General features: G+C 37.2%; 1 protein-coding gene across 49 annotated transcripts in view; it reads right to left on the bottom strand.

The window, feature by feature from the left end:
* Positions 1-12304: 12304 nt before the first annotated feature.
* LOC108103795 (sodium channel protein para) overlaps positions 12305-19396 on the bottom strand; it is a 60287-nt gene continuing 53195 nt past the window's right edge. For all 49 annotated transcript variants that reach the window (XM_017209426.2, XM_041818880.1, XM_041818885.1 and 46 more), the window contains one exon: positions 12305-18543. In XM_017209426.2, coding sequence (XP_017064915.1) covers positions 17527-18543 — 1017 coding nt within the window. In that variant the 3' untranslated portion in view covers positions 12305-17526. The remainder of the gene's footprint in view (positions 18544-19396) is intronic.

Here is a 19396-nt window from a genome sequence, read left to right as displayed (position 1 = left end):
CCCTACGAGGTATTACATTCCTCATTTGGACCATTTTTGGCTGTGCTATAGCAACAAAACTGATTTTTTTCCGCCCAAAATCAAGTATACGTCTTTTAGCAGCAGAAATTCCGGTTTTGTTGCAGTCTCTTAGCTCTAACTTTGTTAATACAAGACGCACGGCTAAGCCAATGACTGTTTTATGCAGCTAACAACCGAAACTTAACACCCCTATACTTGCTTTTATCATTATTGCTCTGATTTTTCGGTGCGAGCTCTGGAAACCGATTTTTAACAGAAATTTGCAATACTCTGTTCGGTTTTTGAGCTCTAGCTCGGTCAAAACAAGACGCACAGCCAAAATAATGGTTGTTTCGTGCTGCTAACGACCAATACTAACCACCCCTATCACCCGTTTTTCGATTTTGGGAAAGTCAATTTTGGCCCAAATTTCGCATTTTTGATAAGGGGTACCATCATCAAAATTTTCAAAAATGGGCCAAAAATGAAGTTTCCCAGATTTGAATGCAAACCAATTGGGAATCATGGTAATCAAGTTAGGAGCCCTACAAGGTATTACATTCCTCATTTGGACCATTTTTGGCTGTGCTATAGCAACAAAACTGATTTTTTTCCGCCCAAAATCAAGTATACGTCTTTTAGCAGCAGAAATTCCGATTTTGTTGCAGTCTCTTAGCTCTAACTTTGTTAATACAAGACGTACGGATAAGCCAATGACTGTTTTATGCAGTTAACAACCGAAACTTAACACCCCTATACTTGCTTTTATCATTATTGTTCTGATTTTTCGGTGCGAGCTCTGGAAACCGATTTTTAACAGAAATTTGCAATACTCTGTTCGGTTTTTTAGCTCTAGCTCGGTCAAAACAAGACGCACAGCCAAAATAATGGTTGTTTCGTGCTGCTAACGACCAATACTAACCACCCCTATCACCCGTTTTTCGATTTTGGGAAAGTCAATTTTGGCCCAAATTTCGCATTTTTGATAAGGGGGTACCATCATCAAAATTTTCAAAAAATGGGCCAAAAAATGAAGTTTCCCAGATTTGAATGCAAACCAATTGGGAATCTTGGCAATCAAGTTAGGAGGCCTACGAGGTATTACATTTACCATTTGGACCATTTTTGGCTGTGCTATAGCAACAAAACTAATTTTTTTCCGCCCAAAATCAAGTATACGTCTTTTAGCAGCAGAAATTCCGGTTTTGTTGCAGTCTCTTAGCTCTAACTTTGTTAATACAAGACGCACTGCTAAGCCAATGACTGTTTTATGCAGCTAACAACCGAAACTTAACACCCCTATACTTGCTTTTATCATTATTGCTCGAATTTTTCGGTGCGAGCTCGGGAAACCGATTTTTAACAGAAATTTGCAATACTATGCTCGGTTTTTAGCTCTAGCTCGGTCAAAACAAGACGCACAGCCAAAAGAACGACTGTTTCGTGCTGCTAACGACCAATACTAACCACCCCTATCACCCGTTTTTCGATTTTGGAAAAGTCAATTTTGGCCCAAATTTCGCATTTTTGATAAGGGGTACCATCATCAAAATTTTCAAAAATGGGCCAAAAATGAAGTTTCCCAGATTTGAATGCAAACCAATTGGGAATCATGGTAATCAAGTTAGGAGCCCTACGAGGTATTACATTCCTCATTTGGACCATTTTTGGCTGTGCTATAGCAACAAAACTGATTTTTTTCCGCCCAAAATCAGGTATACGTCATTTAGCAGCAGAAATTCCGGTTTTGTTGCAGTCTCTTAGCTCTAACTTTGTTAATACAAGACGCACGGCTAAGCCAATGACTGTTTTATGCAGTTAACAACCGAAACTTAACACCCCTATACTTGCTTTTATCATTATTGTTCTGATTTTTCGGTGCGAGCTCGGGAAACCGATTTTTAACAGAAATTTGCAATGCTATGCTCGGTTTTTTAGCTCTAGCTCGGCCGAAACAAGACGCACAGCCAAAATGATGGTTGTTTCGTGCTGCTAACGACCAATACTAACCACCCCTATCACCCGTTTTTCGATTTTGGGAAAGTCAATTTTGGCCCAAATTTCGCATTTTTGATAAGGGGTACCATCATCAAAATTTTCAAAAATGGGCCAAAAATGAAGTTTCCCAGATTTGAATGCAAACCAATTGGGAATCATGGTAATCAAGTTAGGAGCCCTACGAGGTATTACATTCCTCATTTGGACCATTTTTGGCTGTGCTATAGCAACAAAACTGATTTTTTTCCGCCCAAAATCAGGTATACGTCATTTAGCAGCAGAAATTCCTGTTTTGTTGCAGTCTCTTAGCTCTAACTTTGTTAATGCAAGACGCACGGCTAAGCCAATGACTGTTTTATGCAGCTAACAACCGAAACTTAACACCCCTATACTTGCTTTTATCATTATTGCTCTGATTTTTCGGTGCGAGCCATGGAAACCGAATTTTAACAGAAATTTGCAATACTATGCTCGGTTTTTTAGCTCTAGCTCGGTCAAAACAAGACGCACAGCCAAAATAATGGTTGTTTCGTACTGCTAACGACCAATACTAACCACCCCTATCACCCGTTTTTCGATTTTGGGAAAGTCAATTTTGGCCCAAATTTCGCATTTTTGATAAGGGGTACCATCATCAAAATTTTCAAAAATGGGCCAAAAATGAAGTTTCCCAGATTTGAATGCAAACCAATTGGGAATCATGGTAATCAAGTTAGGAGCCCTACGAGGTATTACATTCCTCATTTGGACCATTTTTGGCTGTGCTATAGCAACAAAACTGATTTTTTTCCGCCCAAAATCAAGTATACGTCTTTTAGCAGCAGAAATTCCGGTTTTGTTGCAGTCTCTTAGCTCTAACTTTGTTAATACAAGACGCACGGCTAAGCCAATGACTGTTTTATGCAGCTAACAACCGAAACTTAACACCCCTATACTTGCTTTTATCACTATTGCTCTGATTTTTCGGTGGGAGCTCTGGAAACCGATTTTTAACAGAAATTTGCAATACTCTGTTCGGTTTTTTAGCTCTAGCTCGGTCAAAACAAGACGCACAGCCAAAATAATGGTTGTTTCGTGCTGCTAACGACCAATACTAACCACCCCTATCACCCGTTTTTCGATTTTAAGAAAGTCAATTTTGGCCCAAATTTCGCATTTTTGATAAGGGGTACCATCATCAAAATTTTCAAAAATGGGCCAAAAATGAAGTTTCCCAGATTTGAATGCAAACCAATTGGGAATCATGGTAATCAAGTTAGGAGCCCTACGAGGTATTACATTCCTCATTTGGACCATTTTTGGCTGTGCTATAGCAACAAAACTGATTTTTTTCCGCCCAAAATCAGGTATACGTCATTTAGCAGCAGAAATTCCGGTTTTGTTGCAGTCTCTTAGCTCTAACTTTGTTAATACAAGACGCACGGCTAAGCCAATGACTGTTTTATGCAGTTAACAACCGAAACTTAACACCCCTATACTTGCTTTTATCATTATTGTTCTGATTTTTCGGTGCGAGCTCGGGAAACCGATTTTTAACAGAAATTTGCAATGCTATGCTCGGTTTTTAGCTCTAGCTCGGCCGAAACAAGACGCACAGCCAAAATGATGGTTGTTTCGTGCTGCTAACGACCAATACTAACCACCCCTATCACCCGTTTTTCGATTTTGGGAAAGTCAATTTTGGCCCAAATTTCGCATTTTTGATAAGGGGTACCATCATCAAAATTTTCAAAAATGGGCCAAAAATGAAGTTTCCCAGATTTGAATGCAAACCAATTGGGAATCATGGTAATCAAGTTAGGAGCCCTACGAGGTATTACATTCCTCATTTGGACCATTTTTGGCTGTGCTATAGCAACAAAACTGATTTTTTTCCGCCCAAAATCAAGTATACGTCTTTTAGCAGCAGAAATTCCGATTTTGTTGCAGAGTCTTAGCTCTAACTTTGTTAATACAAGACGTACGGATAAGCCAATGACTGTTTTATGCAGTTAACAACCGAAACTTAACACCCCTATACTTGCTTTTATCATTATTGTTCTGATTTTTCGGTGCGAGCTCTGGAAACCGATTTTTAACAGAAATTTGCAATACTCTGTTGGGTTTTTTAGCTCTAGCTCGGTCAAAACAAGACGCACAGCCAAAATAATGGTTGTTTCGTGCTGCTAACGACCAATACTAACCACCCCTATCACCCGTTTTTCGATTTTGGGAAAGTCAATTTTGGCCCAAATTTCGCATTTTTGATAATCAAAATTTTCAAAAATGGGCCAAAAATGAAGTTTCCCAGATTTGAATGCAAACCAATTGGGAATCTTGGCAATCAAGTTAGGAGGCCTACGAGGTATTACATTTACCATTTGGACCATTTTTGGCTGTGCTATAGCAACAAAACTAATTTTTTTCCGCCCAAAATCAAGTATACGTCTTTTAGCAGCAGAAATTCCGGTTTTGTTGCAGTCTCTTAGCTCTAACTTTGTTAATACAAGACGCACGGCTAAGCCAATGACTGTTTTATGCAGCTAACAACCGAAACTTAACACCCCTATACTTGCTTTTATCATTATTGTTCTGATTTTTCGGTGCGAGCTCTGGAAACCGATTTTTAACAGAAATTTGCAATGCTATGCTCGGTTTTTTAGCTCTAGCTCGGTCAAAACAAGACGCACAGCCAAAATAATGGTTGTTTCGTGCTGCTAACGACCAATACTAACCACTCCTATCACCCGTTTTTCGATTTTGGGAAAGTCAATTTTGGCCCAAATTTCGCATTTTTGATAAGGGGTACCATCATCAAAATTTTCAAAAATGGGCCAAAAATGAAGTTTCCCAGATTTGAATGCAAACCAATTGGGAATCTTGGCAATCAAGTTAGGAGGCCTACGAGGTATTACATTTACCATTTGGACCATTTTTGGCTGTGCTATAGCAACAAAACTAATTTTTTTCCGCCCAAAATCAAGTATACGTCTTTTAGCAGCAGAAATTCCGGTTTTGTTGCAGTCTCTTAGCTCTAACTTTGTTAATACAAGACGTACGGATAAGCCAATGACTGTTTTATGCAGTTAACAACCGAAACTTAACACCCCTATACTTGCTTTTAGCATTATTGCTCTGATTTTTCGGTGCGAGCTCTGGAAACCGATTTTTAACAGAAATTTGCAATGCTATGCTCGGTTTTTTAGCTCTAGCTCGGTCAAAACAAGACGCACAGCCAAAATAATGGTTGTTTCGTGCTGCTAATGACCAATACTAACCACTCCTATCACCCGTTTTTCGATTTTGGGAAAGTCAATTTTGGCCCAAATTTCGCATTTTTGATAAGGGGTACCATCATCAAAATTTTCAAAAATGGGCCAAAAATGAAGTTTCCCAGATTTGAATGCAAATCAATTGGGTATCATGGTAATCAAGTTAGGAGCCCTACGAGGTATTACATTCCTCATTTGGACCATTTTTGGCTGTGCTATAGCAACAAAACTAATTTTTTTCCGCCCAAAATCAAGTATACGTCTTATAGCAGCAGAAATTCCGGTTTTGTTGCAGTCTCTTAGCTCTAACTTTGTTAATACAAGACGCACTGCTAAGCCAATGACTGTTTTATGCAGCTAACAACCGAAACTTAACACCCCTATACTTGCTTTTATCATTATTGCTCGAATTTTTCGTTGCGAGCTCGGGAAACCGATTTTTAACAGAAATTTGCAATGCTATGCTCGGTTTTTAGCTCTAGCTCGGTCAAAACAAGACGCACAGCCAAAAGAACGACTGTTTCGTGCTGCTAACGACCAATACTAACCACCCCTATCACCCGTTTTTCGATTTTGGGAAAGTCATTTTTGGCCCAAATTTCGCATTTTTGATAAGGGGTACCATCATCAAAATTTTCAAAAATGGGCCAAAAATGAAGTTTCCCAGATTTGAATGCAAATCAATTGGGAATCATAGCAATCGAATAACGAGCCCTACGAGGTATTACATTCCTCATTTGAACCATTTTTGGCTGTGCTATGGCTAAAAAACTGATTTTATTAGCCTAAAATCAAGTATACGTCTTTTGACAACATAGAGCCCGGGTTTGTTACAGTTTTTTAGCTCTAACTTTCTCAAAACAAGCCGCATGGCTAAAACAATGACTGTTTTATGCAACTAACTAACGAAACTTAAAATCCCTATACTCTTTTTTTTGTTCTGGTTTTTTGCGGCGATTTTAATAGCTAAAAAATCAATTTTTGACAGAAATTTGCAATATTAATTGCGGTTTTCTAGCTATAACTTTATGAAATCAAGACGAACATTCGAAAATACGACTGTTTTGTGCAGCTTTTGAATAAGACTTAATATTAGATTAGCATTTTTACGAATAATTGGCAAAACTTGACTAATCCAATTTAAAATGTTTTTTAGGCGATGGCGGAGCTCTAATGCGGACCTTTATAACAAATGGAATCAGCTATAAAATATTTAAAAGGACTCCGCTTTCTGATCGGAGAAGGACCTTTGTCACGCAGATCGATAGATTTATGTTTGTAAAATAATATGTCCTAAAATGTAAAAACGTTTCAATAAAATAAAATTATTAATTTCATAGTAATGGGTATAAGTCGGAATTTTGGCATGTGGGAACTGGCGAAAACTTTTGACAAAAATATGATTAGAAATTTTTGACGAAAATTGGACAAATGTTTTGACCAAATTAGTAATAAAAAATTTTGACCAGTTTTGGCAAACTCGTCAAACTGGCCAAAAGTTTTGACGAGTTGTTTAGGCACTCCGTGCGTGCGTTTTGTGACATCTTTGTTGCGCGCCTAAAAGTATGCTAACAATTTTGGGCTAACACTGATAGAATGCCTAAAAGTTGGCTGCTTTTAGTTAATATTCGTGGAATGCCTAAAAGTAGGCTAACCTTTATAACATAGGAATGCCTAAAGTCAGGCTAAAGTTAACATTAACGCAATGCCTAAGAGTATGCTACACTTGTTCGTTTGCATTAATGTAATGCCTAAAAGTTTGCTGACATTTTGCGCCAGTCGTATATGCCTACAAGTATGTCACAATCCCCCAACTTCTTCAATAAAGCTTTCCATATACGTTTATTTCTATTCATGTTATCAAACATAAAATACATTTTCACGACGAGAGCGTATTCCGGTGTCGGTCGTCAAATGCCATTCATTGCTCCATTCTTAATTCGATTCATAGAAGTCCTCCACCTTGGAATACTAATTAGTTATCATCACCCGCATCGACCTATTCGCCTGCAAATAAACAAAACAACATAAAGATTTGTTAGTTTTAAAACAATGCGCATGTAAAAAGTTTTCAACTTTTATTTAGGTATATCGAAAAACGAGTGATAGGGGTTGTTAGTGTTGGTCGTTAGCAGCATAAAACAGTCGTTCTTTCGGCTGTGCGTCTCGTTTGAGCCGAGCTAGAGCTAAAAAACCGAGCATAGTATTGCAAATTTCTGTTAGAAATCGGTTTCCTGATTTTTTAGCCCTTAAAACAGAGCTCGCACCCAAATATCAGAACAATTATGATAAAAGCAAGTGAAGGGGTGTTAAGTTTCGGTTGTTAGCTGCATAAAACAGTCATTGGCTTAGCCGTGCGTCTTGCATTAACAAAGTTAGAGCTAAGAGACTGCAACAAAACCGGAATTTCTGCTGCTAAAAGACGTATACTTGATTTTGGGCGGAAAAAAATTAGTTTTGTTGCTATAGCACAGCCAAAAATGGTCCAAATGGTAAATGTAATACCTCGTAGGCCTCCTAACTTGATTGCCAAGATTCCCAATTGGTTTGCATTCAAATCTGGGAAACTTCATTTTTGGCCCATTTTTGAAAATTTTGATGATGGTACCCCTTATCAAAAATGCGAAATTTGGGCCAAAATTGACTTTCCCAAAATCGAAAAACGGGTGATAGGGGTGGTTAGTGTTGGTCGTTAACATCACGAAACAGTCATTCTTTTGGCTGTGCGTCTTGTTTTGACCGAGCTAGAGCTAAAAAACTTAAAAAAAAAAACGAAAAAATACGTTCAGCTGAATGCACAGATTTCCCGATTTTACCAGGCGAAGAGAAGCATTCAGCAAGTGTAAACTGACCAGCTGATTAGGTTGTTTGATGTATGCTTAAAGATGGCTTGCGGTTTCTGTTCGCCTGGTAACTGAACTCCCAAAATGGATGTAGGAGATGTTGTTAGCCCGATATTTCCAAATACCAAGAAGACACAAATCGATTTTCATTTGCATAACAAATTCAATTAAATCTCATTTTATTTCAGTTTTGTTTGTTTGTTTTTTTTTGTATTTTTTTTTACAATTTATTAAGCTAAAGTGTGAAAAAATTTCGCTTTTAATTTATATATATATATATATCCTTTTTTTCTGTATTGTTTTTGTTTTCTTTTATTACATTACAATGTTTTTAGGTTGCCCATTTATTAATTTGATTTATTTTCTGGTTTGCTTTATTATAAATTGTTTTGTCCTTTCATTATAAATTATACATAAAATATGCAACTTGTTTGAGAACTAAAAAAGCATTAATTATTTATATATAATGAAAATAAAAATTATTTACTTTTCATCTCTGTTTCTTTGGGCTTTTTCCTTAGCATTTGCTTTGTTTATGTTTTTTTTAGTTCATATTTTTTACATTTAGATGTTATTGTGCAGTTTTGGTTTTCCTTTTTTTTTCTTGGGTATGGTTTGTTTTTTTTTTTTTTTTTTTTATTTTATTTTGAATTAACTAATATTATAATTCTTTTCTTTTGCGTAATAAACTAATTCAGGCGTTTGTTTCTTTTCGTTTTTTGTTGTTGTTTGTCTTTAGTTTATTTAAATATATTAATCGAATATATCTTTATAAAAACAATTTTTGTCTGTCAGTGTGTTTTACGAGTGTGTCTTTGTCTTGGTTTTCGGTTTTCGGTTTTCGGTTTTGTATTTTCCCTTTGTTTTTCCCGTTTTTTGTTTTTAATAAAAATGAATACATACAAAAATTGTTGTTGTGTTTCATTTGTCCCATATAGATTTCCCATACTTTGTTATAAAAAAAATATATATGCAGGTATATTTATATTAATATGTGTGTGTGTGTGTTTTTTGTTTTTGTTTTTGGGCAAAACTTAATGGATTATCTGTGGTTGGTAAATACACGTATTCTATAGAAAAAAAGTTGATAACAAGAGGCTGGCTTCGGTTGTGCCGGCGAAAACATTACACAATGCATATGACAGCGATGGCCCTATTATATATTATTTTGCAAGATTTATTTATCAAGAGTATCGCTAATACGTGTTTATGTTCTTTAAAAAAAAAAAAAGAAAACTAGAAAACAAAATGCAGATCGTGTGCCTGTCTGGGTATGTGATGTGAGTGTTGATCCTGTGACTGTATGTGTCAGTTTGTCAAGCAAATGGACAAAGTGTTATACTCTACACATACTGTTATACTGCTACATAAATATACTCATATTATATGCTCATATACATATATATATTTTTGTATATATATATACAGTCGATTTCTTTTTAGTAGAAAAGTGGCGGGTGTCATAATTTTTTAGCATTTCTTAATTCGTTTTTTTTTGTTTTTTTTTTAGCTGCTTTTACTTGATCGCACATATATAATTTATACATACATATATTCATATGTATATATATCTTTATCATCTTTTTAAGGGGAGAATCTCTGTGTCTGTGTGGTCGTGTTTGTATGTATGTATGTATGGATGTCTGTGTCTGGTTGTCCTACAGCCATCTGAACCACTAAGAATTTGTAGCCGGGGAAGTTGCTATCAAATAGAGTTGCTCGACAACGGCTCTGGGAACGGGGGTATTTAGGGGCTAAACTAGCTAAGAAATCAAAGATGAGTTAAAAATAAGAAAAAATGCTTACAAAGACAAGAAGAAGCCTGAACCATTTTGTAGGCTGCTGGAACCGCTGAACCGCTGCATCCAGTCTTCGGTCAAGTGCGCCTCTCTCCGCGATTCTCATTGAAGGCAGCTCAGCCCTAGTTCGTGTTTGATGAATGAATTTACTCAAGAGGTCTGTCAGTCTGTGTCGTGTCTGCACAAGCGAGAGAGAGAGAGAGAGAGAGAGAGCGTAGGAGTTGGTGGAGGGAGAAAGTGTTTGGTGTTTGGTGTTAGTGTTTCCATTTCTTTGTGTTAGAGTCAGACAGCTAGGCAGATGTAGGCATATGGCAGGCATATATAAAGTCTTTACAAAGACATCATCAGTTGCTTCGGTTTCTCACTAATAAATTACTTCAATTTGTTGATTTTCGTATTCGTTTGCTTAAAATTGTATTTGTATAAAAAAAATATGCTAACGGTGCCTGTGTCTCATCGCAAACGTCTTTTTTGTTTTCTGTAATCTCTCGCTAATTTGTTTTTATATTTAATTTATTTCATTTTTGTTCTTTTGTCAGTTTTTGCTGTTGCTTTAGTTTAAGACTTCCTTTAATATGTATATTTAAATAATGCTTCTTTAGTATCATGTATCCATTTTTTTTGTTTGCTAGCTTGCTGGTGTATAAATATAAATACATATTTACCTCATATCTCAATCTTTTCATGAGCTAATCCATCTCCAGTGTGTTTGTGTGTGTGTGCGTGTGTGTGAGGGTGGGTGGGTGTTTGTTTTCCTGTGTCTGTATGTGTGTGAGTGAGTGGATGGGGCTCAGCTCTGGATGCATGTAAAAGCAGCTTGGCGATTTGTGACTCTGTTCATATAGCTTAGATGCACTTGTCTCTATTGGCTATCATTATATATATAAATTTTCTTGTTAAATAATTCTCATTTTCTTCAGTCTGTTTTTGGTTTTTTTCCATTTTTTTTTCATTTATCATTTATCGTTTATAATTCTTTTCGTGTTCAACGGGCTTTCATATATATATAAACGGCTATTAACTCTTGCTCTCAATATAAATTGCAAATACTTCGCTGGATGGCAACTTTCGTAATTGTGTGTTGTTTTGTTCTCGTGTTCGGTCTGCATTGGATTTGGTATTGGGATTTGGATTTGGATTGGATTTGATTCGAGTATCTGTATCTTATAGGTTTTGTATCTAAATCTCTGCTGCTTGGCTTGGTTGGTTGGTGATTCCTTTCGCGGATTCTGTCACTGTGTCTGCGCGTGGCTCCTTACTGGCTGGCGTCTGTCTGTGTGGCTGATTGTGAATGGATTGGCAACTGATAGCAATCGAACTAAGGAACAAGGTTTAATGTTAATCAAAATATTAGTCATACGGGAATGCGTATGTATGGGTGTGTATGTGTACATGTAATGAGTGTGTGTGTGTGTGTTCATGTTTGTATGGTTGTTGTTGTAGGCAACCTATGTTTTTTGTTTTTTACTAAGGATTTCGAATTTTTTATGTAGAATATCTAATTGCAATAATTGTTCTTATTTCTTCTTGGTTTCGTCTCCACCGGCTCTGGCTCCTGCTCTGTATTTGAATTTTTCTGGTTTTTATTAGCTATGCATAATAACTGGCTGTTTTACATTTAAATGTTTGGTTTTCTTTCTTCTTTTTTTTACAGTTCGTTTTTGGTTTTCTTTGTTTGTTTTTTTTTTTTTGGTTTGTTTTTAGATTTTTGTACGCTATTTATGAATTTACTTTGAATTTCATTTGCTATGCTTCGTTTGATTTGGTTTTGTTTGTTTGTTTGTTTTTTTTTGGTTTTGCGTTTTTTTTTTATTTGTAAAATTTTTTGGTTTTACTTTTGTATAATTATAATTTATAATATATTTTCTATTTTTGCCTTTTGTTTTCCTTTTATGTAATTATCTAGACTTATGTAATATATTACAAATGTACGAGTATAAAGCTAAAGTTTTTGTCCATCTTTGTTTTCATTTTTTGTTTTTTGTTTTTTTTTTCTTCTTCTTTTATATAGTGAGTTAACAAAAAAGGATTTTATTATTAACTAATATAGAAATTTCCACGCTTTGATTTTTGAAGTGTATCTAAAAAAAATGTTCTTATCGTTTTTTTTTGTAACTGCTCCTGCGCCACATTCCTTCTTGCTTTTGTTTTTGTTTCTTATTTTCTTTTTTCTTTTCGTATTTTAAGAATGTTAAGAATGCTGGCTCTGCTTGTTTGGTTGCAAACTTTTCGACGCCACTGTGGGCGACGGTCTCTGCCGGGCTACAGTGGCGGTGCAAATAAATCGGCAAACTTTCTGTGGTGAGAGTGTGTGTTGTGTTGTGTTTTTTTTGTGTGTGTGTGTGTGTATGTAGTTTTATTGCTCTAAAATTGTTAGAAATTTATATATGTTTTATTGTTATCATGTTTTTTGTTGCGTTGTGACTTTCTTCAGCAGCACAAAATATGCAGTTGTTGGTTTGTTTTTTTTTTTTGTTTGTTTGTTTTCTTTTATAATAATTAGTTATAGTTTTATTTTTTGTTTTTGCTTTTGTTTTAACCGTATTATTTTTAGGCATATTGTATATATAATTAATTTTATTTTGTCTAATGGCAATGATGCGCGTGTTGCTTCGAACGTAACCTCGGCACAAAAAATATGTTTACACGTATGCTAAAAATATGAAATAGATTTCCTTATCAATATCATTTATCATCCTTCCTCGACGCCTGTCCTTTCTTTTTCTTCCTAACATCTTTTTTTGTTTTTTGGTTTTGTTCAACTTTTCGATTTCGATTTGCGTTTCGGTTCGGCTTAGCTTGAATTTACCGCTTGCTAAAATTCATATCCCTCAATCGGCTTTTTTATTATTGTAAATTTACATGGTTATTATAGATAGAGTATCGCTTCGAGTCGACTTCTTGTTTGCTTTCAAGTTGTCTCTGTTCTTTCTTTCTTTCTTTCTTTTTTTGGTTTTGTTTTTGTTTTTGCTTGTCGCTTAAGCTTCATGTGTGGCTGTTGTTTCTTGCAGATGATGTTATATTCACACATAGATAGTACAATATCTTGAAGTATATATATTATATACCGTTATAATATATAGGTTTCTTTGTTTTTCTTTCTCATTTTTCATTTTTCGTTTGATTCGTTTTTTGTTTGTTGTTGTTGTTGTTGTTGTTTATTTAATCTCGCCCCGCCCCTCGTTTATAACAGTGCACTCAGTATAAGTAGATATATTATTTCGTTTAGCTTTTTTTTCTCAATATTATATGCTTCTTTTTTTTCGTTTAAACTTATGCATTTTTGTACGGAATTTTCAAACTTAATTTTCTGTTATTAGTTTATAGCATGTTTCGTTTTTCATTATTATTATTATTATTATTATTATTCATTTGTATTATTATTCTCGACTAAGCGATTTATGGTTTTTGCATTCATTTATTTCCATGTGTTCTATTATTTATTAAAGTGGGTATTCGTATTATTTGTCAAACAGCCAACAAAATGTATAATAATGAAGCTACATTCAAGTCGTTACAAAATTGGCAATTGGCAAGCGTTAAATCAATGGTGGGTGGTGGTGGGTAAATACAAATAGGTAATACGATGATTTTAAAGGCGAACCATATATTGCAGTCTGTTCGGGTCGGGTTTTGCGTTGCGTCTCCAAAGGGGGTTTAGTGTTAAGGGGCGCTCACACAGATGTCAAGATGTGAAACCCCCGAACTTCCCTCTTCTTCAGCATAAAACATAAACTGGGGCTATCTGATCATTGGACAAAGCTCTTGTTAAAGCGTGCGCAAAACAAATGAAACACGTAAAATTTGTTTGGACTTTAAGGCAACGCTTAAACTGGTCCCCATAATGTACACAAGTTAATTACTCTACAATTTTTGTTGTTTGCGTTACATTTTTGTGTTCGGCTAGGATAGGATATAGTGTTTTGAACGCCTTGAGATGGTGAAATCGGAACGGTCGGTCTAGTATTGGGAAACTATTGCAAATGGTTGAGGCAGTTGATCGGTGCGAAGTGGCCATGATAGGTGTCCTGCTGTCTTGTCTAGCAGTAAAGAAAACTGTTTTTTTTTTTGGACAACTTAAAAAAAACTGTTATAAATCTATTATACGTTGTACTGTGCAGTACAAACCTTGAAATTGATCTACAAGATGTATATAACTGTTATACAGTTGCCATAAAAAAACAGTTTCAAAAACTCTTAGCCAAGACAGGACTCAAATCTGGCCATTTCCAAAAGACCAACTGTGATCTACTAAGAAAAAGACACTTTTTGGGAAACTAAATGAAACGGATTTATGCCGAAAGGGTTGGCAAATCAAAATGGTTTGCAGTTTGGTTGGCCTAGGATGAATTTGTCAATTCCCAATGCTGATTAATTTTGTACGATGCTGTTTTTTCTTTATACTTTTAGTGGGTAGATGTGGATGTGCTTAGAACAAGTTCCGCATTTGTATTTGATTTAACAGATAGTTAGAAGTCAGGCAGTGTGTGTGTGTGTGTGGGTGTGTGTGTATGTGTCTCTCTGTGATGAAAGCATGTTTCGTTTTAACTGTTGTTGGAGATCAAGTGAGAGCAAGTCAGCGAGTCAGAGGATCGTCACTGAAAGAAGGTACAAACATATTTTCAATGTCCATGTCTGTCTCTGTGGATGTTTTCTTGTGGACGTAAGTGTCAGTGGGTGGTGTGAGTTGGTAATTGTTATTGTCAAAAACCAAAAAGCGCATTGATCCCAAAGTATTCGTTTTTCATTCACCTCCTACTACGATTGCAGCAATTTCGAAGCAAAAGCAAAGCATTTACATGTGTTTCTGAGTTTCTATATATGTCTTATGTTTTTTTTTTCGAGTGACTGTGGCGAGAGTGTACTGTACTGTGTATGTATGTGTGTGTGTGTGTGTGTGCGCAATGGAACCTCACATATAATTTTTCTTTGTTGCTGCGTCACTCGAGTCTCGAAGTGCTCCGCAACTATCAGTGCAGTGGGAGCTAATTCAATGGAACTTCATTGAACGTTATCGTAATCGGTAATCGGTAATCGGTATCGGTCGATACATAACTGAACAGCGGCGAAAAAGGCATTGCTAGTAAATGAAACGACAGAGAAACCAAAGAAATCAAATTGCAGATCAAAAGCTGATTCAAACAAAGCTTAGCTTGGCAAAATTGGGCGCAACTGAGCGGAATACTATAAGTTTTTTGGTTTTTCGTTTTTGTTTTTTTTTTTTTTTTTTTTTGGTATTGAATTGGTTATCGTTTATCGGTTTTCTCATATCTCCTTGTCCATTGTTATAACGCGGCTGCGGCGGATACGAAAAGGAAAGCGAATGCGAAAGGCGTCTGGCGCTGAAAAGTATGCTACGCTCTCAAGCGGTCGGTCGGACTAAAACTTTGTTTGAATTCAAAATTCAGTATCAATATCGTATTTAAGTTTAAATTATTTATGTTATAATTACGTGTAATATATATTCGTTTCGTATTTACTCTCCTTGCTCATTGTGTAATTTTCGCGTTAAACTCGATCCTTGCTCGATTTCTACTTGTAGGTTAAGATCATCAAAAAGAAGGTAAGTATGTGAAAATAGAGCACACTTTGAAAACAAAAACACGTTCAAATTGTTCACTCACACGTTTTCGTTTCTCTAGTTGCTTTAGTTTTTTATATTGTGCTAGGCACAAACTGCTCTTCTGCTATTTTCTTTTTCGTTTTTTCATTTTCGTATTTTGTTTCGCGTTTTCTTTTTTAGCACTTCGCTTTGCCTTGCTTTGAACTTGTTTCGGTACTGGTTCTTCTCTTTCACTTCACATTCTTGGTATTGTTCGATTTTTTTTTTTTGGGCTTATACACTTACTCCGCTTTCTCTTCGTACATCGTTCATCGTTTATTGTTTTTTGTTTTTGTTTTTAACTGATCGAATTCGAATTTGAATTGCTAAGATCTTGTTTATTAAAGGTTTCACTCGTCTGCGTCTCACTTCCTTCGGCTCCATGCGCCCCAACTCCAAGGATTTGTTTGGTACTGTCGTCGCTTTGTGTTGCTGTTAAAATGTAGTTAAGGTGTTAGGATGTTTCAGTGTGTGTGTGAGTGTGTGTGCGAGGGCATAACCTGAAAGTGAGAACATAACCTCAAATGGTGGTTCATAACCTCAAAATGAGAATATGGTCTCAACAAATCCGATCCCTATATGGTTGAAATGTTTGCTTTGAACTTTCTGTTGCTGGCCCAATGGGATGTGTTATCGCCATAAACGAAACTGCAAAGGGAATGCCCGTTAGTTAGTACGATTGTATGTGAATGTGAAATTACTCTGTCTGCCTATTACTCTCGTTTCTTGGTGACCTTTTTTTCCCTCCTTCTGTTAGTGTGTGTGTGTGTTTGTCTGTGTGAGTGTGTGCGGGTGTATGGACTGTTGTGTGTGATTATACTTTGTATCTCTTTCGTTTTTGGTTTAGCTTTGTTCTTGTTTTCTTTTTGTTTTTTGTTTTGTTTTTTTTTTTTGGTTCGTATTGCTTTCAATGGCAGTTCAGGCGGTATTTCTTTTTGTTGTTGTTGTTATTGGTGTTGCTTTAGTTAGTTGTTCTTGGGCCCGCTTTTGATTTACTCCCTTTGGTTTTCATGTTTTTTTTTTTACTTTTGCATTATTTAGCTGGATAAATGTACAATACAAACTATGCAAATTGGTGTTCTCGTCTCGGTTTTAGAATAAGTTGAAAAAGGTTCATCTGTTTAGTTTTTGAATGTTGCTTTACGGGGGATTTTGTTTGTTTGTTTGTTCTGTTTGTTTGTGGCTTCTGCTTCTGCTTACCCTTTACCGTTATTTGCTCGTTCTTTTGTTTATTTTTTTATTTTTATTTTGGGTATTTCTTTTAGGTAATTTGGTAAGTTTGTTTAATTAAAATCAAGCGTGTTGTTTGTTGTCCCACTACTACTGGCAAATACAATTTTTAGAGCTTGTTCATCGATCTTTAAGTTTTTGTTATCTGTGTTTGGTTTTTTGTTTGGTTTTTTGTTTTGTTTTTGTTGGGATTATAATTGTTGTTATGGTCATGTAGATGTTTGACTGTATATGTGTGTGTGTATTGGTGTTTTAGTGTGGTGTATTAATGGTTCTTTCACTTTCTTCACTTTCTTCTTCCACCTGCTTAGGCAAATAGTTGGTTGGAAAAACGCCTAAAATGGTTTGGACTACGAACTGCTTACAAATTATTTCGACATTTCGGTTTAGCTTAAGTATGATTGTTGTTGGTTGCTGACTCGTTAACTGAATAATGCGGGTTTACAAATATGTAACTCAAGGACATTACACTGGTGTTGTTGTTGTTGTTGGTTCTTCTTCGTTATAATCATCGGTTGTATGTTGATTTCTTCTTCTGATTTTTATTGTGTTTTTTTGTTTTGTTATTGTTGCTGCTGTTGTTGTTGGTTGTTGTTGTTGTTGTTGTTTTGTTTGTATGGTGTAGTTTTTCATTATATAGCAGAAAATTATGCTTGTTGTTCGCCATGTTGCTGTTGTTGTTAGCTAGCTCACTTGTTGTTGCCCGTTGCTAACGTGCTGACATGCAGCGTGCAACGTGCAACATCCAATACGTACTCATGCTAATACTCGCGTGCATCTTGGAGGGGGGGGCGAGGCCTGGCTCAGACATCCGCCGTACGCGACGTGATGCTCGGCGATCGGGAGTGGATGACCACCTTGTGGCCGTTCTTCGTCACGAACCCGTCGCTCTCTACGAGAACGGCGGTCTGTCGTCCGGCGCTGCCCGCTCCGGGACTACCAGCCGTTGTTCCCGCCGTCGTACCCGCCGCCGCCGCTGCTGCTGCTGCCGCTGCATCCTCACCCGGACTATTTACATTGCTCTCGTCGGCATCGGCAGCACCTTCTCCATTTCCTCCAGTACCGTTAACACTACCATCTCCTCCTGCAGGGGCCTCGCCATCCGCAGTTTCATCGCCTGGCGCTGGGTCCGCAGCATCCGGATCACCGCCATCTCCCTGATCCGTATCCGGTTCGAAGGACCCACCGCCACCCTCGCCGCGCGCCTTGTGCTTACGCCAGGCATGCTGTATAAGCCGGGCACAGTACTCCTCTCGCTGGCGCCACAGCGTTGATGAGACGGGCTCATAGCCCTCCGTATCTGGTCGGGCCGCTATCTCACCGATCTCGCCCGTCTCCTCTATCGGATTGCCCTTCCGCGCAAAGAAGTCTTTCGTGAGGGCGTCGAGAATATCGACGCAGTACATGAGGTCACCGCGACATATGGGTATGTCCATCGATATGATCTTGTACTTATTCGGTTTATGGATCTGCAGCGGAGGCTCCAGTACGTCCAGGAATTCGGACAGCTGATCATAGCGTATATACTGGGTGCCCTCCGGATCGAACTGCTGCCAGATCTCGTAGTACATATCGTAGTCATCGTCGGTTAGACCCTCTTGCACGTCCTCGGTGGCCTGACTATAGTTCTCGAGAATGACAGCAATGTACATATTAATAACTATCAAAAAGCTTATAACTAGGTATGAGAGGAGAAACGTTATTCCAACGGTCGCTGAACCACAATTGCCCGGATAGCCTTTGTCGTTGTCGGGTGGATCGCATGCTTCCTCATTGATAATGGCGTCCAGTACACCATCCCAACCGGCTGATGTCGACATCTGCCAGTTTTTAAATTGGTTTTAGGAATGGGATCACGGATACAGGATCGGAATAATGGGATCATTGATCGTTGTAATTTTTGGGGATTTGGGGGGTTTTAGGATATAATTTTGTAGTCGCAATATTAGCGATATCGGATAAAAGTTCATTGGATTGGCAGTTGTGCGATCGGTTGGGCATGGTTCGGATGCATCGATATTTATAGATCGTTATTTATCGATGCATGCCAGGTCGTTCGTTCGTGGTGTGTTTTTATATTTTTTTTTTTTTTTTTTCGGAGTGTTCGTATGTGGGCGGTGGGAGAGAGAGAGAGAGAGAAGTTTAAGACAGAAGATACAATAACAAGAAGAGTCATCATTAGTCAAACGTTCGGCACCGGGATCGCTGGGCTAAGCAAACTAGTTATGGCATACGGTAGATGGTTAGTAGTACAGTTACGGCTATAGTTAGTAGTTATACATTGAGTGTGTATACGGTTTGCGGTTTGCGGTTACGTTACGGTTACGTTTAATTGGCTGCTTTGCTTTGAATCAACTCCGTAAATGGAGGCAAGCTTATTTTCGGGGGGTAATAAGTAGTAGTCATAAAAGTCCCCTTTTTGGCCTGGTCAAAAGGGCGATCAGAGGCTATATGGCTATGGAGGGCGGGAGTTGCGGGGAACTCTAGGTCCCAAAAAACTAGGGGATTCAAAGCGTAAGTAAGCGTGGCAAGCATTTATATTGGCTCGAAGAGTCTGTAGACTCTCAATGAAAGGGATAATAGATAGAGATTAGGATGTTTTAAGCAGTTGCGATTAGAAAGATAGTAGAAATAGATAGATATATATATTTATATATATATATGTAGAGAGAG

The sequence above is a fragment of the Drosophila eugracilis genome, unplaced genomic scaffold (assembly GCF_018153835.1).
Source record: "Drosophila eugracilis isolate 14026-0451.02 unplaced genomic scaffold, ASM1815383v1 contig_408, whole genome shotgun sequence".
Taxonomy (NCBI): Eukaryota; Metazoa; Arthropoda; class Insecta; order Diptera; family Drosophilidae; genus Drosophila; species Drosophila eugracilis.
This window is presented reverse-complemented; position numbering and strand designations above follow the sequence as displayed.